The sequence below is a fragment of the Canis lupus genome, chromosome 3 (genome assembly GCF_011100685.1).
Source record: "Canis lupus familiaris isolate Mischka breed German Shepherd chromosome 3, alternate assembly UU_Cfam_GSD_1.0, whole genome shotgun sequence".
Lineage (NCBI taxonomy): Eukaryota > Metazoa > Chordata > Mammalia > Carnivora > Canidae > Canis > Canis lupus.
Window position 1 is genome coordinate 53,773,146 of NC_049224.1, and position 21,540 is coordinate 53,794,685.

Sequence of the window (21,540 nt, forward strand, 5' to 3'; positions counted from 1 at the left end):
CAGAGGGACATTACTCTATGGACTCAAATGCCTCAATGTTAATACTTTACTAAGAGCAAAAGGCAATCTCAGCCTGACCCCCAGGATCCTCTAAGTCTAATTTAACATATAAAAATTCCTTTAGAAATTTCCTTTATCTTTACCCCCCAAGATACTTGTTGGCGATCATCCCCCAAGCATATGGCTCACGGATACACATCTGAAGGGTCTCATGACTCAGGTTTTATTAGATGGTAAAAGTGACCTTGCCCCAACAATAGCTAACCTCAAGGTCCTGGAAACTTTGCTTCCAAAATTCCTTAGAGAGTACCTATCCCCAAACCCCTCCCAACTCCCAGGGTAAATAATCAGCCACCCCCCACAGGCCTGGGGCAGCAGCTCTTCCTGTTCATGGGTCCTGTCCCAGTGCTTTAATAAAACCACCATTTTGCACCAAAGACGTCTCAAGAATTCTTTGTTGGTTGTTGGCTCCGGACCTCACCCCACCAAACCTCACCTGTATTTCAAAACTTCATCACATGCGTCCATCAACTGATGAGTGGATAAACAAAATGTGGCAAGTGTATGCAATGAATATTATTCAGGCCTGAAAAGGAAGGAAATTCTGCAATCTGCTACAACATAGATGAACCTTGAGGACATCATGCTAAGTAACCAAGCTACTGACAAAAAGATAATATTTGACTCCACTTATATGAGGCACTCAGAGTAGTCAAAATCAGAAAGTTGGAAGGTATGACGCTGGTGGCCAGGGGGATTGGGGAGTTACTGTTTAACATGTAAAAAGTGGTTTGTTTGTTTGTTTTTATTTGACAGAGAGTGAGCAAGAGTACAAGCCAGGGCAGGTGGAATAGAGGGAGAGGGAGAAACCGGTAGGCAGCCTGATGTGGGCTCGATCTCAGGATCATGACCTGAATTGATGGCACATGCTTCACCAACTGAACCACCCAGGTGCTCCTAACAGAAAGTTTTACAAGATGAATTCCCTTAAGATGCCTGGGTGGCTTAGCGGTTTAGCGCCTGCCTTCAGCCCAAGGCCTGATCCAGGAGTCCTGGGATTGTATCCAGCATCAGGCTCCCCGCATGGGGCCTGCTTCTCCCTCTGCCTGTGTCACTGCCTCTCTCTCTCTCTCTGTCTCTCATGAATAAGTAAACTAAAAAAAAAAAAGAATTATTACAGGGGTCAATGGGAGTGTTGGTTGCACAACAATGTAAATTTATTTAATACTACTGATATACATACTTAAGAATGGTTAAGATGGTACATTGTTATGTATATTTTAACTCCAGAAAAAATGACCATCAAAAAAAGAACATATAATGAGGTATATTCACACCACTGAATATTGCATTAACAGTAAAAATGAATGAACGGCAGGGCACAGCATAAGTGGATCATATAGTGCTGAATGAAAAAGTGCCACAAAGGAGCATAAACAGAATGATGCCATTTACATAAAGTTGAAAGCAAACTAAAGTCTACTGAATACGGATGCATACAAGGGTGATAAAATTCCAAGTGAAAATAGGTAAGGAAGGATGACAACGATGACCCCTGCTGGTCCCCAATCTTGGCATGACCTCAATTACCTTGGGTTGGGGGGGGGGTGATTTAAAACCTACCCTCATCTGGGCCCCCCACCCAGAGGTTCAGATTTCACTATGTCTGCAGGGCTGGCCTTGGGCCTTCCCTTCCAAAGCTTCAACAGGAAGACAGAACTGAAGATGAAGATGCACCTCTAAGGTGAGGCAAGAGGGCTGTGATTGGGAGGGGCAAATGCATGGCCACTGGGGTGCTCGCAGTGGTTTCCTTGGCTGGGGTGGGAGTGTCACTGGTGTTAAATGTTTAAGTTACTGTATTATACATTTGTGTTACGCCCTAGCTGTAGAGGTCAGCTCCCCTCTTTCTCCACAGCATACACGTAGGTGTTCCAGGGCCCACAGCTCACAGCCCTTACTTGGAGTTGCTTGTCTACAAAGTATTCCACACGGCAGGGCCGATCCAAGCTTGTTGTGTCCTTGTGGCCAAGCTGTCCATATTTACCTAAAGTGAAACAAGCCCCCTGGCTATCTTCCCCAAAGGCCCCGGGGGCTTCTCCCCTCCAGGAAGGAAATTCAGCCCATCAACCAAAGTGCAGGGCTTAAGCCACCCCTCTACTAGTGTCTGCTCTGGAAACTCAGGAGACCAGCATCACCGAATCCTCATGGAGGCAGCTGCCACCACCCACTCCAGGCAAGATACTATTATAGGTTCTCTGCTCCTAATTCCAGACACTCAGAACAGAGATTTTTTTTCTACCCAGTGCCAGACCAACAGATGTGTCATAAATGCTGCCTTATTATTCCCTTAAGACAATTTTTTAGAAAGATAAATGGGAAGTAGTAGTATCTATTTCTCTCCTGTGTGGTTGCTGACCTTTGGTGTACTTAGATCTGTTCTAGACAAGGGAATACACAGCATTTCCGTCCCAGACTTGCCAGTGGTCAGACCCAGGCCCCAGCTTCCACCAGGCCCCTTCCTCTCCAGGTCTGAGCATCATACAAGCAAACCTTCTACTTACCCCAACCCCAGGTGTAGAGCTCCCCAGTTCCTAAAACCAGAAGGACAGGAAGGGGCTGTCATAAGACATTTGTCTAGCAGGCCTTCCATAACCCATTGCCAGCACCTTTTAAGTGTCCTGAGCCCTGCTGGCTCAGCACCACATACTGTCTAACAACTGATCACATCCGGGTAAAGGATCCAGATGGAGAAAGTTGACCTTCCTGTATGCCAACTGATTGGCCTGCATCTCCCAGCTACCAAGTTCGGGAGTCTGAGAAGCTGGACTGGGCAGGCCCCGGCATCAGAGGAAGCAAACGCTAGCCTCCCTGCAGGAGAGACCTTCAGGGCCTGACAGCTGGGGAGCTACTGTGAGAGCCCCATTGGGGTTGGGGCTGTTGTCGCTGAGGGAGGTGGCTGCTTATACTTGTCAAAGACACAAAAGAACTTTTTAAGGTAATCACACTCTTCTCTGCAGCACCAGCCCAGGAATGGGGTGAAGGGACTCCTGCTCCATAGTGAGCCAGCCCGCCTGGCCCCACTCACCGGTCACCACCGCTGTGTGCCGGGATCCACAGCTGGCCTTGACTACATCTGCGCCCAGGGGAAGATCCAGTAAAGCTGGGAAGGGCTGGATGGCTATGAAGGGGGCCGGGGCTCCATCCTCACCCTTGGCTGTTCTTCTCACTTCAAAGCCATCTTCGTTCAGTCCACTGGCTTCAGAGAAGCAGTAAAAGTGAGGATGATAGTGACTGGTAACACGGAGCCCCGGCCAACACCTTAGCCACACAGTAACTCATCCCGCACAACAGTGGTGTCCAGTCCAAGCTGACACTCCCACCAGCGTCAGCCCTGCCATACTCCCATCCATCCCCACAGCCCAGAGTGCTGCAGTGGGTCCTGGGGTCCCAAAGATGTCACACGCCCCTTCAAAGCACTATAAGGTCTCAGGCCATCATATGGCCAGGAGTCAGGAAGGACAGAAACACGTGTAGAACTGCCTCTCACCTTCCCTCGGAATCGTCTTTGTATCCTCTGCCAGGCTCCTGGAGGGCAGGGCCAGCTGCCCTGATTCGTTCCAGCCCCAGATATAAATATCCCCAGTCTCTGAAAAAAAGAGAAAAGGGACCCATTAAACAGACCATGAACAGCACCCCCACTGTCCTAAGCCCCTGGAGCCATCCAAAGGCCCGTAGACCCATTAGCTCCCTAGGGACAACTAATGCCCGCCCTGTCCAGGTCAGTGGCCGCAGGCCCCCGCAGCTTTCTTGTCTCATAGGTTCCCTTTCCCCTCCAGTGCCTTCCGTCATCCTCTTTTTTAAACCAAGTCTCTCGGACCTTCCCCTCCAGTTTCACTTCTTCCTTCTGTGGATAAATTGCCCCCTCCCCACCTCCCACGAGTGAACCGGCCTAACACCATCTTGGACAAACCTGCCATGACCACAGCTCTGAGACCTGAATGAAGCCTTCTTCAGTCAGAGACTGAATGAAGAAAGAACAACCCCCAGACATACCTTCTTTTTAAAAAACCACACACATAATAGCCCTTAGCATCCTCAGGGCATAAGGTCCTGGGATCAGGAGATGGGAGTGACACAGAACTGCTCCCAAACATTCTCCTCCTGCGTGGTGACCACCCCCCACCCCCCTCCACCCCCTGCCCCAAGGACTCCCAGCCTACAGGGCTATAAAGGCAGGTCTGAGGGAGGGAGGTGCAGGCACAGGTGTCAGGCTGCATGTGGTCTTTGTATTTGTCTCCAGCTCCTTTGGAGATCGTTTTGCATCAACTTCCCTTTCATGGCACACCCATCACACACTTCAGAAATGTACCCCCAGAAGTTCCTAAAGGCCTCCCTTTCAAGCCCACTGAGCCCACGACACCCCTTTCCTCAGGCCCCCTCATTGGTCCAGTTGAAGGCCCCTTCTAGCAGCTCTCAGCTTCCTTGCCTCACACAACACTACATTTTGTTGGTTGGAGCAACGGCTCTCACGCAAAAATTCACTAATGACAGTAACTACTTTTTATCAAGTGTTTACTTTATGCCTGTGTTTTAAGCACTTTTCAAATAAAATCATTTAATTCTCCAAAGAACCCTACAGAGGGTTGTGGGAGGTTGTTTTATTCATGAGAAAACAGGAGGCACCGGGGAGGTTACATGCTTGGTCCAACCTGAGGGGCCAAGTGAGGATTTGAACCTTAAGAGTCTGCTCTGAAACGTCCGTGCTCCAAACACTACAGCAAACTTAAGACTTCACATTTCTTCCAACCTCGAGTGTGAGACTTCCCATCTGGCTCTCTTTAACCTTCTCCTCCCTTTCCTCCCTGTGGTTTTCAAGTCTGGCTGCCAACCCAGGTCCAGTACGGGAGGCTGGGGCGTGGGGGTGGTGCAGGCACACCTGTTTATAAAGCTGCCCCCCCCCCCACCTCCCCTTTGCGGCATAGAAGTGGCAGCCAGAGCCCCAGCCGCAGGCCCTCCGAAGACCCTCTGCTCCCAGCCCCAGCCAGCAGACTGGAAGCAGCCGCAGCTGGGTGGCCTGTGGGGGCTGGTGACTAGATCCCAAGTGAAGGCCGGCATTCTGGGCTCACCCTCACCACCAGCCCCCTCCTGCGGCAGCTGAGTGTCCTGTGTGAGCCACACGTCCCTGCCACCTGCCCCACTGCACCCTTTCTTCTCGGTTCTCCTGGGCTCAGCTGCCCTCGCCCCTTCAAGCGCCCTTGCGTTGTGTTTTAGACAGAGCCTGGGCTGGAGGCCGAGGGCGGGACAGTAGGGAGCCCACGGCGGAAGACGGCAGACAGGGCAGACAGCGAAGTGACGTGGGAGTGGGTACCGGCCGGGCTGGCTAACGTGAGGTGCACCTGGAAGGAGGCCCGGCTAGGCTCCCTGCCACCGGGAGGGGAGAAGGGCGGAGGCTTGGGGCCTAGGAGGCCAAGGGTTTGTCCGCAGGGGCACGCGGTCACTCACCGCTCACACACACCGAGTGCCAGCCGCCGGCGGCCACCTCTGCCACGGGGAGGCCCTGCAGCGCCTCCAGCAGCCTCGGCTCCGGCTCGGCCTCCAGGCTCCCGTGGCCCAGCTGTCCGTGCCTGAGCGAGGGAGGCCCCAGCACGTCTCCCTCCGGCCTCCCCCGGGAGGCCCTCTGCCCCGCCCCCTCGGGGCCACGTTACCGGCCGGCCGAGCCCTCCCCACCCCCTCACCTGCCCTGGCCCCAGGAGAACACCTGGCCCGCCTCGTCCAGCAGCAGCGCGTGCTCGGCGCCCAGCTCCAGCCGGCGCGCCCGCAGCTCCGGGGCCAGAGCGCGGCAGAAGGGCGGCCGCGGGCTCACGTAGGCGCGCGCGCCGGGCAGCAGGGGCAGCAGGGGCAGCGCGCCCGCCGGGGGCTCGCCGCGCGCCGCGCCTTCCGCCTCGGCCTCCGGCCCCAGGGCGCGGGCCCACAGGGGCTCCCCGCGCATCGCCGAAGCCGGCGCCCAGGCCTGCAGCTCCGGCCCGGCCCCGCGCCCCGGCCCCGCGCGCAGCACCACGAGTTGCGCCTCCGAGGCCCACGCGTCCCTGCAGCCGCCCGCCGCGCCGCGCGCCGCGCCCGACAGCCGGACCTGGCCTCCACCTGCGGGGCGGGGGGGCGGAGAGCGGGCTGGGGAGCGGGCGCGCCTGGCACGCGGGGCCCGGGGCGGAGGAGGGCCGGAGGGGGGCGCTCACGGGTCACGAGGGCGGTGTAGCTCCAACTGGCGCTCACGCGGCGGACGTCGGCGCCCGAGCCGGGTGTCTGCAGCGGCTCGGGGCTGAGCACCTGGCGCCCGCGCCCGGAGCCCGGCGCCTGCCCGAAGCCGCAGAAACCGAAGCCGAACCAGGACCCGCGGCGCTCCTCGGCCATGCCCGGGCCGCGCGCTCTGCTGGCTGCCACCTGAACGGGGCGGGGGGGGGGGGGGGGGGGGCAGGGTTAGGCATCCCACCAGACTCAGGACGAGTCTGGGCTGCCTAAACGGGGGCGTCTGCCCCGTCCTCCCTCGGACTCAGGCAAGCTCCTTGGTCCACAGAGGAGGCGCCGGCTGGGTAAGCCGCCCTGCCCTCAGCCGCCGTCCTAGGATTTGAGCCCCTCCAGCTCCCCGTGTCAGGCACGTTATCTCAGGTCATCTGGGGAACCGGGATTACCCCCATTTGGCAGAGAGCACTCCCAGAGAAAGTAACCCTTATGCCATCACACTACTTAGGTCCAAGAGGGGCGGGGGGCTGAAATCTGGGCCACCGACTCCACGTACAGTGCTCTTCCCACCCGCGCAAAGCAGAGCGTTTGGGAGCCAGGGGCCGGGCGGGGTCCACGTTTTTGCCTCTGCAGGTGGTGCCTGTGTCCTTGGTCCGGTCACTGAAGCTCCGAGTCCTATCCACGTCGTTCGGTGCTGCAAAGGCTGGGGAGAGGAGAGGGTGCCGTCTACTCTGTAGAACCGTGTGCAGCAGAGGGAAGAGACGGTTCACACACCGGCGCACACCGCGAGAGGCGCAAGGTGAGTGCTGCCTTGTGAAAGCCAGTACCTAGAGTTGATTTTTAAAAGTCCGGTGGGACTTACTGGTTTTCAAGGGACCTCACCTAATTATCGATTTGTTCTACAAGCATTTATCGATGCCGTACCGTCTGTCCCCCCGGGGCTCACACAAAAATGGGGAGACAAATGCACAGCCCAGTGGCTACAAAAGCAACGCCGCTTTCTCCGTGCAGCGTCCGGCTTTGAAGTCAGACACGGGGTCCCTCCTGCGGCCAAGGCGCCGTGACCGAGACCTGGGCTCCTAACCCCTTTCGCGTCCGGTCCCAACCCCAGGGGCCCTCTGACCTTGACCCTGTGCCCTCTACCCTCCTCGGGCAGCTGCTCCGGACGGGTAGTCACGAAGGAGGAAAAGCGGGGACGCGGAGCAGCGGCCCGGGAATCGGCGGGAGGCCGCCGCGGAGTAAAGATTTGCAGAGCCGCGCCCGGTGCCAGGCGCCCATTTGCTGCCGCGGCCCGCCCTGGGCCAATCGCCGGCGAGGGCGGTGACGTCACCGCTCGGGGCGGGGGGGGGGCGCGCAGGGCCGTGCTCAGCAGGGTGCCCGCAGCTCCGCCGCGGCCTCTCCGGCCCGAGCTCAGTCGAGCCGGCCCCGGGGCGTGGGCTGGGCCGCTGCGGCCTCGGCCGTGAGGTGGGGTAACCTCCGGTGGGCGCGGGCCCGAGGCAGGGCTTGGACCGGACGTGGCCGCGGAGCTCGGGTTGGAATCCGAGCCGCACGGCTGGCGAGGAGCGACTGCGGAGAGACGAGCACCCGCCGTTCCCCGCAGCCCGCGACGGCCGCAGCTCGCGACCCACGCTGGGGGTCGATGCCCAACCGGAAGCCGCCGTGCTAGGCGGGCCCGTCGGCGAGTCTGGCCTTCCATTGGCTCGGGACCTGTCACGCGTGCCCGCGAGCCAATGAACTTCGACCTGGGCTCCGCGAGCCTAAGCCGGCCTCCCGGCTCCGCCCCTGGGCCGTGGGGGCGCTCGCGCTCTTGCCTGGCTGCGCTACGGGGTGCTTCCGTGAGGGAAGAGAAAGCCCTGGCGTACCAGCCTCAAACGCAGGGCACCGCCTGAGTGGAGGCCACTGGGAACTCTCAATATGAAGATGAAAGTAGGGGCGCCGGGGAGGCCCAGCCCCTTGGGAGCCGGCCTTCCGCCCGGGTCATGACCCCAGGTCTCGGATATCAAGCCCCGCGTCGGGCTCCCTGCCGGGCGGGGAGCCTGCTACTCCCTCTCCCTCTGCCAGTGCCCCTGCTTGTGCTCGCTCTCCCAAATAAAATCTTAAAAAAAAAAAAAGACGAACCAGCATCTAGGAGTCCAAACCCATTTATTCCCATGTGACTGAATAGATTATTAGCTTCCTAGGTTTACCCCTGATCCTCCAACAGAAGTAAAAGCACTCAGCAGGCCCCAGGGTGAGGATCCATTGGATTCCTTCCGTAGAGGCGGCTGTGCTGTGCTGTATAGCTCTGCTGTGCACTCAGGCCCGGCTCCTGCTCCAGAGCACGGGACCGTGGGAAATTCTCCTGCCTAGGGACGGGGTGCACAGCTGAGTTCCACATACTTTATTTCCACATCAGTGCAGTCCTGCTCACAGGCTTAGGTGAAGCTCCTATAGCTGGTGAGAGTGCGTCACGGGCCCTTCCCAATGCTGGGAATGCACAGGGACATTAGGATGCACCTTCCCCGTTCCCAGCTGTCTACGGTGGTACAGGAGGGGGTCCTGCTGTGTGAGGCTGGAGGCAGTGCTGGCAGAGCAGGGCCGTGACTGACCATGGTCCTGGGTTCAGCAGAGGACACTGAGGGGCAGCTACAGGGGAGAGGCCAGTGTTCAGCAGCCCAGTGCCTGGTAGCCAAAGCTATTTAAGTCCTCACTCCTCTTGCTAGCGTGTGCATGAGGCAGCCCCTCCCTCTCCGTCCTGGTTGGGTTTGATGAGCCCATATTCCACCGCTTTCGCCAGGCAAGCTGCAGCAGCTCTTGTGACAGGGCTCTCCTTGCCCTTAGCCAGCACTGACAGGATCTCCAGCACCTCGCTCTCCATGAGGGTGCCGGCGATTTCCTTGGAGGCCTCCACCATGTTCAGTGCCACCACCGCACCCCGGTGTTGCAGCTCCTGGTTGGGGCTCAGAAGCAAGGCTTGCAGGATCTCCAGCCAGTGTGTAGTCTGTGGGTTAACAGAGCAGCGTCACCACTGAGCAGCAGGCTCAGACCTGGCAGGAACACACTCGTGTGCCCTGGGATGCTCCCACCCCCCAGCCGCCACTGTGCAGGGAGTTCCCGGCCCATGTCCCCTCCTCCACCGAGAAAAGGCACTGACCACTTCGGGGATGCGGCTGCAGAGTGAGGGCCGCATGGAGGTGAGCATGGCCAGGCCCCCAGCAGCCGCCCGCCGCAGCAGCTCATCATCCTCTCCGCTGTACAGCACCAGCAGCTTCAGCCGGTCGTTGCCCTTGGCTTCAAAGAGGTCCTGTACCTGTGGCCAGATGAGGGGAGGGGACTGGGTGAGCTGTGGCACAGCCGGGCGGGGCACAGGTACTTCTGCACGCCTGCCCATCACGACCACTCGCCCTCACCTCCTTGCTCATAGCTAGGTTACACATGCACTCCGTGGCTGCCCGGCGGATCATCTCGTGCTCCTCGAACATATAGCCCTCAATCATCGGCACAGCCTTCTCCTTCAGGATCTTCTGCCTGCAGGGCCAGGGTGGAAAGGCAGCACCTCAGAGCTCCTGTGTCCACCCCCCACCCTGCATCCCCACACAATCGAGCCCCGGGTCAAGGAGCCCTCCGGCAGCAACCAAAGACCCTCCAGCACCAGGTAAGAAGTACAGCGGTTTGCAGCAGGCCTAGGAGATAGCAAGGGACCGTGGGAAATGCTCTAGGGTAGGAGTTTGGGGACCGGGAGGGCAAGTGACAGTGATGCTAACATGTAACTTTGAAGCACTTACTCTGACACAGGACTTGGCACTGTCTACCTTAATCATCACAGCCCTACGACGAAGGTACAGGTCCACTTACTCTGACTACTTTGCAAATAAGAAACCAAGGCCAAATGGATAAAGAGCCCAGTGTCACCATGAGCACTTGGACACACTCCTGGGAGCCTGGTGCCATGTACTCGGTGCTTCTGCATGTATTTTCTCATTTAACACTCACTACCACTCCTGAAGAAGGTATGATACCCATCCAATCCACAGAGGGGAAACTGAGGCACAGAGCAGCACCTGTTTGCAGTTACACACTAGCAACCAGTGAAGTCAGGGTCTAAAGCCAGGAGGTCTGACTCCAGGGCTTGCACTGTCAGCGTCCCAAGCCTGCCTGCTGTGGACTGCAGTACAAGTCAAATGTCCCAGGCTGTCTCCCCGGCTCCGGGACACAGGGAAATCCCTGTGAGCCTCAAATCAAGCAGGGACCAAAGGGTGATCTTCACACTGTAAAGCGCTGTCCTGAGGATGATGATCTAAACCCTCATGCCCTTGCTGCCCTGGTCTTGTGTCCTCAGGGACCTCACCGGAGCCTCTCGCTGATCCCCGCCAGGTTCGTGAGAGCCATGAGTGCCTCGAAGTTCTGCAGGCCTGAGCAGTTGAGGTGCAGCAGGGAGACGAGAGGCCGGACCACCTCATAGATCTGTAATACACCCGCCTGTCAGGGCTCCTCACCCCGGCCCCCCCCGAGCCCTGCCAACCCGAAGTTGAGAGGTCACCCTCTCCCCACCCAAGGGCTCAGCAAAGCCACTTCCTGTCAGTCCCAAGAAGGAGCCACCAGCACAGGTCAGAGGGATGGAGAGGCCAGGGCTGGGGCAGCAGGACACATACCCGCTCACCAGGAAAAGTCATCTCTGGGTTGGAAGTGATGGTGAGCTTGGCAAGAGCCTGGGCTGCCTTCGTTTGCCCCACGTCAGTGCCTTCCAGGGCCAGCGGGAGCAAAGCCTGTGGGGACAAGCTGTCAGTGCCTGATGTAGTCCTAGAGGGTGAGGCCCAAACTACCAGTCCCTGAGTCCTGACAGTGGCATTCTCACCTATCTCCTCCCCAAGGCCTGACGACACTCTCTGCCCAGACTCTCTTCCTCTCTCCCAGGCCTATCCTCAAGCTGCTCAAACTCTTCTGGAAACACTTACTAGGGGCCAGCCATGGCTTGTGCTGGGCCCTGGGCCACGCAGGTCAGTGACACGGGAGAAAGGAGAGCTTAGGATCTTGCTGGACACAAACGCGCCCCCGTTAGCATCACTCATTCAGCAGAACAGTTCTGCAGGGCCCTTCTGCTGTTTTCCGGCCTCCGCCAGTGCAACAGCCACTGAGTCACCTTTATAGCCCATCGGGAGGGAGTCTGTAAGCCAGCTTACCTTACCCCCACCTTGAGCCACCACAGTGCCACGGTCCTCTACCTCGTCCACCAAAGCCAGGAAGACCCTGCGGGGAGAGGGTGCAGGTGGGCATGCAGATACCCTGTGTCTGGACTCAGAGACCGCTAGCAGCTACGTAGGTGGCCCCCCAGCTCCAAGAGGCCCAGAGCCACAGGACAGTCCCCTCTGCAGTTACCTCAGCAGCCTCAAGCCTTCAGGGTTAGAGAAGGTCTGGCTGTGCTGAGGCAGGCTCACCTAGAGAGCAGCTCCCGGCAGGAATTGGTCAGCACGGGGCTCTCGGTCTTCACCATGCATGTCATGGCTGACACCACGCCCGCCGCCAGCAGCTTCTTCACCCGAGCCCGCACGAAACCCGGTTTGTCCTGGGAAGGAGGCAGCTTAGCAGAGCGGCCCTGGCTGACCAGACAGGAAAAGGGGGACCCTCCTCATGGCACAAACTGATGGACAGGAGGCTGCTGCAGATGCCCTAGGTCAGGGGTCTGAAAGCCACAGAGGCCCCCATGCCCTCTCAGAGGCTTCCTCACCTTGGGATGCTGCTCAGGCACATGCTGCTTGGCGTACTTGGCCAGCTCCACCATCTTGGGGTCCGGCTCCTCATAATCATAGCTGTTGGTGCAATTCACAAGCGCCGAGGCCACCGCAAAGAGCACTGATCTCTCCTCAGACTGCAGGATGCAGAGGGGCAGTAAAGGGGTCAGCCAGGGGCAGAGCAGTGTGGGACACGTGCTGCCCAGGCCTCCCACTCTGCCCTCTTTGGAACCAGCTGGGCACCAGGATGGATGTGGCAAGCTCCCAGCACCCCCTGGCCCCAGACCCTGGGAGCTCACCACCCGACCTTCCTGATTCCTCCAAAGATGCTGTTCTGCCCGATGCTGCTACTATCGCCCTAGAGGCCCCTGCCACAGAGCGGCCACGTGGGCTGCTAGCCCTCCTGCCTGGGGGCCATGGAGTCATTGCCCGAGACCTGCCAAAAAAGTCTGGTACGTTCTAATCCTAGACTGTTCCCCGATGATAGCAACCCACAGGGCTACCCTGCTGAGCTGGAACAAAGCCTTCAGGGCGGCCTCATCCTCCACAAACTCTTCCTTCACATCCGCATCGAAGGTGAGGTAGGCCAGGCCCTCCACTGCCCAGCGCCGTGTGCCTGTGTCAATCTGGTCATTGCATAGCCACCTGGGGACATGCAGGGTAGGAGACAACCATCAGAACTCGGGGTGGGGGGGGCAGGGGGGAGAAAACGCCACAGGCTTAGGCATCCCCTCCACACACGCAGCAGTTCACATGGCAGGATCTAGGAGGGCCCGCCTGGGGGAAATCAGGGTGGCAAGGAGGCCCCATCCTCCACCCAGACCTCCTCTGGAGGCCCAGCTGACAGGTGGGCAGCCACGGCAACACCAAATAACTCACTTTCGACACTGCTTGGCCAGTTTGAGAGTGGAGCCTTCAGCAAACTGCTTCATGCTGAAGTCTGTCCCTCCAGCCGAGCCAAGCTTACACAGGCCCTGGAAAAAGAGGTGAGAACCAGCCATGGGTCTGGAGGAATGAAGGCAGAGCTGGGCTCCTCTATACCTGGTATGGGCTCTCTCCCCAACATTCTGCCGGGCCCTCTGGTGGCCATGCATGGCCCTACCAGGTTCCCACCTAGAGCACAATCGGGGTGGCCATGTGACACACCTCTGGGGGAGACTGGGTGATCCTGGACCCCCACCCTTCCAGACCTGCACTGGGATTTGCTCTGTTCCTTTTCATGTCATACAAAGAGCTCTTTACAGGTGTGTATAAAGCTAAGACAGCTAAGACGTGTGTGGGGAGGAGACAGGTGCCTCAGGCAAGGCAAGATCCTTCTAGGAGGAGCCCAGGACCAAGCCCCCCAAGGAGGAGGACCAGCCTTTCCAAGGTGTGTGGCTGCAACAGGCTCACGGAGGCCAACCGGGGCCCAAAGCTCTAGCACCTGGGGCCGCCTGGAGCAGCTGGGCCAACTAGCCTGGCCCGGCCCTCCTCCTCCTGGAGCTTCTCCCACCACCTCTGGTGGGGGCAGCATGTGCTGCCCCACACTCTCGGGGGGACTCTCTGGACAAACCCATCTCCCTGACTTGACCACGACCCTGTGGGCTCATGCCTCTGGCCTTGACAAGGCCCTGAATACCTCATATTCTCACCAGCGTGTGTTGGAGCCACAGCCTAGGATTCCAGCCACCCAATAACACCCCTGCCTGGTGGCCCGCCTGGCCTGGGCCTGCCCTGCTCACCACCAGCGCTCGTATTCGGATGCTGTCTTTCTCGCTGCGCTTGTACAGGTCCTTTAGCAGCGACACGCCGTTGGCGGTGATAAATGAGGCCCGCTTGGCTTTGCCGGCTGCATGGATGAGGGCCTCCACAGCCACTAGCTGCTCCTCCTCCTGCTCAGAGGCACACAGAGCGATCACGCTCTCCATGACGCCACTCAGCTCCAGGGCCCGGTTGCCAGCTTCACAAGGGCCCTGCAGGAGGCAGGACACCGTCTGGATGGCCCGCAGCTTCCCTGCCAGCCCATGGCCCTCAAACCAGCTCCTGGGGGGTACAGAGTGACAGCTGTCACAGCACAGCCAGCAAAAAGGGACCCTTCTTCCCTCCCTTCCTGTCCACTGGCCAGGCAGTTGTGCTCCTTGGGAAGGAACAGCAAGGAAAGCTGCTGCTGGGGCCCCTGGGACATTCCCTTTGGCACTGTTTGCCCATCTTCTCTCTAGGTTTCCGGGCCTCCCCTGATCACATGTCTGACATAGGTTACTCTCACTCACATCACCGTTCATCTCCTTTCCTGTATATATGAAGATCTGTAATTGCTCTGCTTATTTCATGGTTTGTCATCAGCCGTAAGCTCCTAAAGGGCAGGACTATCACACAGGGTCAGAACAAATACACAAAGTGCTCGGTACACACAGCACATGCTTGAGGACATTTGTAGTGTTGTAGAGCAATCTAAGAATAAGCATCCCTGGGGAGGCTACTCTGCAAAAAGAAGTGGGCCTTGGGACCACGCTGGTCTCTGTGAGGCCTGCCTGCAAACCTTTCACTACTGTCCCTCCCTGAGGAGTGGGAGCCTCAGTCGGTGCCCCTGGCAGTGGGCCGTGGGGCCAACGCCCTTACTTGATATAGTTTTCACAGAGTCGGTGGAAATTCTCCCTCTCAGCATCACACTTCAGGTCATCAAAAAGCTTGTTGAGGAGCACGGAGGCACTCATGCGGCTGTTTGCGGTCACTGCAAGCTCCCCAGGGGGCTCCTGCACAGAGCCCCCCACCTCCAGAATCTTTTTCAGGCCTGAAAAGACACGCTATGATGTGGGCAGCAGGATGTCAGTTCCAACCCCACAGGCAGCGGGAGGAGGCTCCCTGGGAGGAGGGCACGGACACATGGCCACCTGGAATGAGGGTACCGGCATGGATAATTGCGTGCAGGGCAGTTCCAAGAGCCTGGCTGGCTGATCCCCTGCCTCAGTGGCATCAGGGAAGGGCCCAGAAATGAGGCCGCACACTGGCTCTGCCCGAGCGGCTAGATGCTCTGGAGCTTTGAGGTTCCTCATGTGTGAAACTGAAGGTGGGAGTAACACCCACGTTTCACAGCATTATGGGGATGCCAAAATATAAGCACCCAATAAGTGTGCTCACAGAGGGGGGACTTGGCCAAACTTTCTCTATTTATCTTTTAAGGGCAAAGAGAAGTGTGAACTGATTAGTATATATGTGTGTGTGCATTTATGTATATATTTAATACTTTTTTTTTTAAGTACTCTGCCCAATGCAGGGCTTGAACTCACAATCCCACGGATCAAGAGTCACATGTTCCAGGGGTGCATGGGTGGCACAAGTGGTTAAGTGGCCAACTCTTGATTTTGGCTCAGGTCATGATCTCGGGGTCATGATACGAAGCCTTGCATCATGCTCAGCAGGAAGTCAGCTTGAGATTCTCTCTCCTTCTCCCTCTGGTCCTACCCCACACCCCATGCACATGTGGGCATACACTCTCACTCTCTCAAGTAATAAATAAATATTTTTTAAAAAAGCGGGGGGGCAGCCCGGGTGGCTCAGCGGTTTAGCGTCCGCCTTCAGCCCAGGGTCTAATCCTGGAGACCGGGGATCGAGTCCCACGTTGGGCTCCCTGCATGGAGCCTGCTTCTCCCTCTGCCTGTGTCTCTGCCTCTCTCTCTCTCTCTGTCTCTGTGTCTCTCATGAATAAATAAATGAAATCTTTAAATACAAAAAAAAAGAAAAGAAAAGAAAAAGAAAAAGAGTTGCATGTTCCACTGACTGAGCCAGCCAGGCGTCCCAAGAAGTGTGAATTTATATAGTAAACTTTTCAGTATTTTTCTCGGAGTACAGAACTAATGCACGCTCACTGAAAACCACTTCAGATACAGAAAGCTGATCCAGCCTTCCCGGTAATGTGCTTGCAGGCCTCCCCAATGCGCAAGCATATGCACAAGCTCCCGGCTCAAGGGTCTTAACTCTGTGTCCCTACGGATATAATGCAGGCCGCAGGGTGCACTGCAGGGCAGACACACAGCCAGGTACAGTCACCCAAGCAAGATGTAACAGATACGCTCAGCCTCCTTCTCCACCTTTAAAACTGATCACCTACCTTGGTCAATGACCCAGAGGGTGAGGTTATTGTTGGGGTCCTTAGGAGACTTTCGGGGCACTGCTTTAATCAGGAGGGTCAGAGCATTGTCACGGCCTTGGCCGGAGACCCCCACCTCAGTCAGTAGCTCCAAGAGGTTGCTGATAAGGATCTTTAGCTCCCGGGCAGGATCTGGCAACAAGGAAACATTAATAAGCCCCACAGTGGCCCAGCCCAACCTGACCCCTGAACTTTCCCAATAGCCCAGGGAGACACAGGAAGGGGAGACTTGCATCCTGGGCTCTGGACTGGACTCCAGCCTTCCCTGTAGTACCCTGGCTGCTTCGAATCTAGAGTAAAATACTGTCACCAAGCCATATTCCTGAACAACCTGTGGCAGCAAGTCTGGTCCCCAAAGAGCTGGGTCAACTGGCTCGGCCCCTTACCCTCTATGGCCACAACAGCCAAAGGACTACAGTGAGTGCTTCTACTCACCCACGATGATGGCGCCTTCTTTGCCTCTGAAGCCTTTCTTGACGCCTTCCTTGAGGGCATCAAATATAACCTGCAGCAGGTGGCAGGCAGCCAGAGACACTGCTTGGTTTTCCACACCCAGGATGGAGACCACACGCCGAGTTCCCAGCACACTCAGGGTTGCCACTGTCTGGATGGGAGAAATGGGGACAGAGTCTCCAGTTGGCAGAGGGCAGCCACAGAGATCCCTAACCATGGGTTGTGAGTGTGGCCAGAAGGGGAGAATACATTTGGGTGGAAGGACCAGCTCCAAGTGGAATCAAAGTGGGCCTGGCTGAGGGTGTGACCCGGGGTAACGCTGGGATTATTTTGTGGCAAACGCCTCTTAAAGAAATGTTCCACAGGAATCCACCACTACCTCCCCTCCGCTCCAGTCAGAGGAGACAAGGAGCACAGGAGCACTATGGCCCTGGGAGCACCTGCTTTGGTTCATGTTCCCCCAGCAAGGGGCCACTGAAGCCTGGACAAGCTCCGTGGCTACAGGTCCAAGGACACCCGGTTCCTTTCCAATGCCCACCCTGAGATTCTGTCTGCAGTTTAGGGATGGGGACAAGCATGGAACAACAAGGCCTCTCTACCCCATTTTGAAGCCGGATATCCCAGAGGCTCACACTGGGATAGGCAGGAAGGCTGAAGGAGGTGGAGGGAAGTCACATGGCTTTATCATTCTCAGTCCTGGGAGACCCAGAAAGAGAGCCTGAGTTTGGCCTCAAGAGCTTTCACAGAATATCCCACGGCTCCATCCCTGATCTAGGAATCATGGGCACCTCCAAAAGGAACCAAGGGTTGAGTCCCTATCCCCTGAATCCAGCCAGCTCAGGCAAGAGCTAGGGCCCAGACTTTGCCAGGGAAGGACTGTTCTTGTGCCAAAAGTCGGTGGTGGATATGCCCCGTCTGTGCTAAGAGCCAGTTTGGGGCCAAGCCCCATATATCTGGTCCTGTCTCAACAGTACAGATGCTGTGGGTGACATCCCTGACCACATCACTGGCTGGAGGACACCCCTGCAGGGGATATACCAGTTTGATGGTTAGGGAATGACAGGGGCCCTTTCCCTTGCAACAACTTGTTTTTTACTGTATAGACAATGAGTGAGTCCGAATGAGGTGTGTCTGAGGCAGCTCCAGGAAAGCCTGGCTCCAGCCTACTTTACCTAAAGCAAGGGCTCAAGGTGTCAGTGGGCTGCTTTTGCTTTTTATAGGTCCCAGTTCATCCCAAAATAATGTTGGGGTGTTTTTGAGCCATTTTAAGTTTTCTTCTCTCGTTACATGTCTCCTATGCTCTGCCTTTGGTTTTTCTGGGAACATGGCAGGGGAGGGTGGGTAGAAGGGAGGATGGAGGGATGGACGGAGGTAGTAAGCAGACCCTCTGCCCCACCTACTCGGGACTGGTGCTCGGAGCAAATGCCGACCAGGGTGCGCAGAGCTGCCAGCATCAGGTCAGCCTCCCCAGTGTCCAGCAGGCGTTGCAAGAGCTGAACCCCATTGCTCCGGAAGATCTTCTCAGCCCCAGCATCCTCCCGGGCCAGCACCACCAGGTTCTGGGAAGCCTATCAAAGGAAGTGCCCTATGATGTGGATACAGCACACAGCACAGGCCAGGGCAAGCAGCGCCTCCGAGCTCTGGACCTCATTGCTTCCATTTGGCAGCTGTGTGACCTTGGCCATAAATTTAACTTCTCTGAACTTCGGTTTCCTCCAGTAAGTACATAAAAGGACACACGCAGGCCCCAGGCCCTGTAAGTTCTTGTTCAGGCTATGGGCAGCTGCTGCTGAGCAGCTCGTGGGCCAATGCCAGGTCACTGGGACAGCACCTCAGAGGGAGCTGCAGTGGGGGTTCTGCCCCCCCGACTCACTCTGTCCAGACCTGTACCTTTTGTTTCTTCTCAGTGCCTTTCTCTTGTGGGTCCAACAGTATCTGAAACATCTGTTCCACTTTGGCATCCGTTGAGGACATGTATCGCACCTACGACAAACAAGCAAGGCGTGGAAGAGGTTGCTCTTTCAGCCATAGGCAGCACATACTTATTTGCTCTCTTCTGCTCCTCCTAGGGCCTTGCTCCTGTCTCTGAGAGTCACAGCAAGGAAATCTGGGCTTTGGGCTCACACCACACTACCCTGGGCAGGAAGAGACTCGCCTGGCAGCTTCACCCAAACTTCCTGGGGCTGTTTTCCTTTCGGAGCTACTTCCTGCTTGGGCAGCAGGGGTAGTGCCAGTCAGAAGGGAAGGCACCCTGTTAGCCATGGGGCCACCCCCTCCCAGCAGTACCATCTATGTTGTGGCAGCATGGGTGCTCTGCCAATGGCACTCAACCAAGCATTGACACCTGCAGCAAAAGAGCCAGCAACTCATGGGGTAGTTCCTAATGCCACCTGGAGCTCCAGAATTCTCTTTCTGACAACTTTTAAAAATCATCTGATTGAGCAAGATTGTCCTAGGCCCTCTCCCTCCCCAGTGTCCAGGGCATATACCCATGGGCACATACCCAGCACAAGTGCCACCTCCCTGCTTCCCCCATTGCATCCATGACAAATCAGTCATGCATGCAACATTCTGCTAGGCCCACCAACTTGCTTCCTAAGCCTTCTCAACACAGGGCTCTAGGTAGCTCCTGCTGATCACACTGAGCTGGCATGGAGAGGAAACGATTTGCTTTCCTGGGTTTCAACCTTTCAGTTAGGTATTTCCCATGCTACTACCTGCTTTCACTGTGCGAGCACTGTAACATCATGTGATCTGCTTAATTCAAGCTCGGCTGTGGTTCAGCATGGGCTTTACGTTCTTTTCTCCTAAAATAACTTTTAAATATATGCACTATGCAAACAATGTCTCTTTCTATAATACAAAATTAAGAGATGAACAATGTCTCTGTCTATAACATGGAGTTAAGAGATGAAGCAAAACCTCTTTGAAAAACTCTATCAATCCCACTCCTTTCCCCAGGGGTCACACTGTTACCATTTTGATGCTGTATCTTTGAAATTATCTTTCTTCATATTTACACACCCAAGTGGGCCCACAGAAGAAACGTGGTACTGTTCTGAGGATGTACTCGGGGTATTGTTTCAACATTAATGCTATCCTGCTATATGTATTACAGCATACTTGGCTTTTTTTTCATTTAAGGACTATCCTCTCTCTGCATCTGTACACATGTATCTACCTATTCTCAGTAACTACAACGTGGGAGTCTACAGCAAAGGTAGCACCTCATTTATTTGGCCATTCTCCTATTGCTGGGCAGTCAAATAAGTTCCAACTTTTCATTACAACAAACAAGGCTGAAATAAACATACACACACCTGCTTGTGTACATGAGCAAGGCTTCTCCAGGAGAGATAGCAAGAAGTAAACGTACTGGATTCACAGGACACGCTCATTTAAAATTTTAAGAGATACATTAAAGTGCTCCCTGGAGAAGCTGTACCAATATATGCCAACTCCAGCAGTCACAATCGAGCCCACCACTTAAGCATCTGGCTCCCTACTTTTGGCAAAGTGTGCAAACTTGAAAAGTTTGCCAAACGAACCACCTTGCTATTATTTTCATTTACTTCTCCCTAACTACCAGCAAGGCTGAGCATCATTCCATAGGCTTGTGTGCCATCAGTAACTCCTGCGTTTACACCCTTTGCCCAAATCCATATACCAGTGTTCCTCTATCACCCGTCAATGCCTCTCTCTCCCTCTCTCTCTCTCTCTCTCTCTCTCTCTCTCTCGGTCATTCACATACCTTCTCCTGAATCTGGCCCCCAATGTTCCTCAGGGCCTCCTGGAAAACTTTGTTCTTGGGCTCCAGGCTCACACATCTCTGCAGGTCAAGGACAGCCTGGTCAAGGCGGCCCAACTTCTCTAGGGCTTGGCTGCGCCGGTAAAGTGCTTTGACGTCCCCTCCGTCCTTTTCAATGGCTGAGCACAAATGGGAGCTCTGTCAGCACCCATGAGGCCACCGTCTTCAGGCAAGAGCAGTAGTAGGGAAAGGTCTCGAGGGCCCAAGGAAGGAGGGGGGACAGATGTGGGGCTCAGTATTCCAGCCTCAGAAAAGGTGAGGGTAGCTGCAGAGAAGGAAACGCCCAAGAAGTGGGAAAGAAAGCAGGCAGAGGTGTTTTAAGGGCCACAGGGAAAGGAGAATGTGAAGGTGCAGAAGTCCCGCAGTCCTCACCCACCACTAGAAGCCCCACGCCTCCCGGTCCACCACAGTCCCCTACCTTTGGATGCCTCGGTTTCTGCTTTGTCGTAATCTTCCTGTAAGAAAAGGAAAAAAGGAGCTTGAGAGGCTGGTCCCTTCCTTTTCAGGGCATTAGCTGGGCAGCAGGGCTGCTCTCAGGAGCCACTCTTTTTCCCACCACCGCGAGGCCCACAAGACGTCAGAAAAGTGTCGGTGGCCTGGGAAGGTGAATGGCCCAGCCGGGGCCCAAGCAGCAGCCAGACGGGCAAACCGGGCCCGGGCAGGGGACAGGCAGAGCAGCCGGCTCCCTCACCAGCTTGAGGTGGCAGGCGGCCCGGTTTCGGTGCAGAATGGCCTGGTCCTGGGGCGTCGCGCCCAGACCCAGGGCCTGAGTGTAGACCGTCAGGGCGCCCTCGTAGTCTCCGCATTTGAACAGCTCGTTGCCCTCCTTGCGCAACTGCTCCACCGCACTGGCCTGTGGATGGAACGGGTGGAAACGTCGGGATGGGCTCAGGCCAGGGCCGGGGAGCTGGGGGAGAGGGGCCGGGGATCAGGGGCTAGTCCCATGGAGCCGGGGGATGGTCAGAGCAGGCGGGAAGCGGAGATGGGACGGGAGGATGGGTACGCACCCCGGGGGCGGCCGGCCGGGGCACGGGGGCGCCTGGACCACTCACAGTCATTGCGGGGCGGGAGTCCACGGCGCGCGCAGGCGCAGTCTCTGGGGCGGAGTGGGACGAAGCTCAGGAATCCGGCGACGGCTGCCCCGCCCCGGCCCGCGTCAGAGGCGGAGGCAAAGAAGGGGCGGGGCAAAGGCGAGAGGCGCCGGTGGG

General features: G+C 56.7%; 2 protein-coding genes across 4 annotated transcripts; both read right to left on the reverse strand.

Moving 5' to 3' along the window:
- Positions 1-1,193: 1,193 nt before the first annotated feature.
- On the reverse strand, positions 1,194-7,580 carry RCCD1 (RCC1 domain containing 1). The gene is made up of 9 exons (XM_038532877.1): positions 7,361-7,580; positions 6,794-6,940; positions 6,234-6,438; positions 5,736-6,141; positions 5,503-5,624; positions 3,548-3,646; positions 3,086-3,256; positions 2,562-2,591; positions 1,194-2,044 (listed from the first exon to the last, which is right to left on the reverse strand). The coding sequence occupies exons 3-9, from the start codon at positions 6,406-6,408 to the stop codon at positions 1,893-1,895; spliced, it is 1,155 nt and encodes a 384-aa protein (XP_038388805.1). The 5' UTR covers positions 6,409-6,438; positions 6,794-6,940; positions 7,361-7,580; the 3' UTR covers positions 1,194-1,892.
- A 782-nt stretch (positions 7,581-8,362) lies between these two features.
- Positions 8,363-21,516, reverse strand: UNC45A (unc-45 myosin chaperone A). 3 transcript variants are annotated; one of them, XM_038532863.1, is made up of 20 exons: positions 21,385-21,516; positions 21,024-21,185; positions 20,751-20,787; positions 20,276-20,451; positions 18,415-18,507; positions 17,925-18,092; positions 16,507-16,675; positions 16,033-16,203; positions 14,544-14,715; positions 13,667-13,967; positions 12,825-12,919; positions 12,449-12,590; positions 11,942-12,082; positions 11,652-11,779; positions 11,397-11,463; positions 10,869-10,982; positions 10,565-10,680; positions 9,627-9,744; positions 9,371-9,526; positions 8,363-9,217 (listed from the first exon to the last, which is right to left on the reverse strand). In XM_038532863.1, the coding sequence occupies exons 1-20, from the start codon at positions 21,388-21,390 to the stop codon at positions 8,936-8,938; spliced, it is 2,814 nt and encodes a 937-aa protein (XP_038388791.1). In that variant the 5' UTR covers positions 21,391-21,516; the 3' UTR covers positions 8,363-8,935. The 3 variants fall into 3 exon arrangements, with proteins under 3 accessions (XP_038388791.1, XP_038388790.1, XP_038388792.1); XM_038532862.1 differs by having other exon boundaries at positions 21,340-21,496; XM_038532864.1 differs by having other exon boundaries at positions 20,276-20,597; positions 21,385-21,400.
- Positions 21,517-21,540: the final 24 nt, after the last annotated feature.

What these genes read in the sequence shown, in the direction of transcription:
- UNC45A (XM_038532862.1), bottom strand. Translation starts at nt 21,390, where the DNA reads ATGACTGTGAGTGGTCCAGGCGCCCCCGTGCCCCGGCCGGCCGCCCCC. An exon ending in AGAAGGCGCCATCATCGTGG is followed by an intron (nt 16,204 to 16,506) that starts GTGAGTAGAAGC and finishes CCTTGTTGCCAG; the next exon opens with ATCCTGCCCGGGAGCTAAAG. An exon ending in GCAGCCGCATCCCCGAAGTG is followed by an intron (nt 9,218 to 9,370) that starts GTCAGTGCCTTT and finishes GTTAACCCACAG; the next exon opens with ACTACACACTGGCTGGAGAT.
- RCCD1 (XM_038532877.1), bottom strand. Translation starts at nt 6,408, where the DNA reads ATGGCCGAGGAGCGCCGCGGGTCCTGGTTCGGCTTCGGTTTCTGCGGC. An exon ending in GCACTCGGTGTGTGTGAGCG is followed by an intron (nt 3,647 to 5,502) that starts GTGAGTGACCGC and finishes TCTTTTTTTCAG; the next exon opens with AGACTGGGGATATTTATATC. An exon ending in AAAGACGATTCCGAGGGAAG is followed by an intron (nt 3,257 to 3,547) that starts GTGAGAGGCAGT and finishes GCTTCTCTGAAG; the next exon opens with CCAGTGGACTGAACGAAGAT.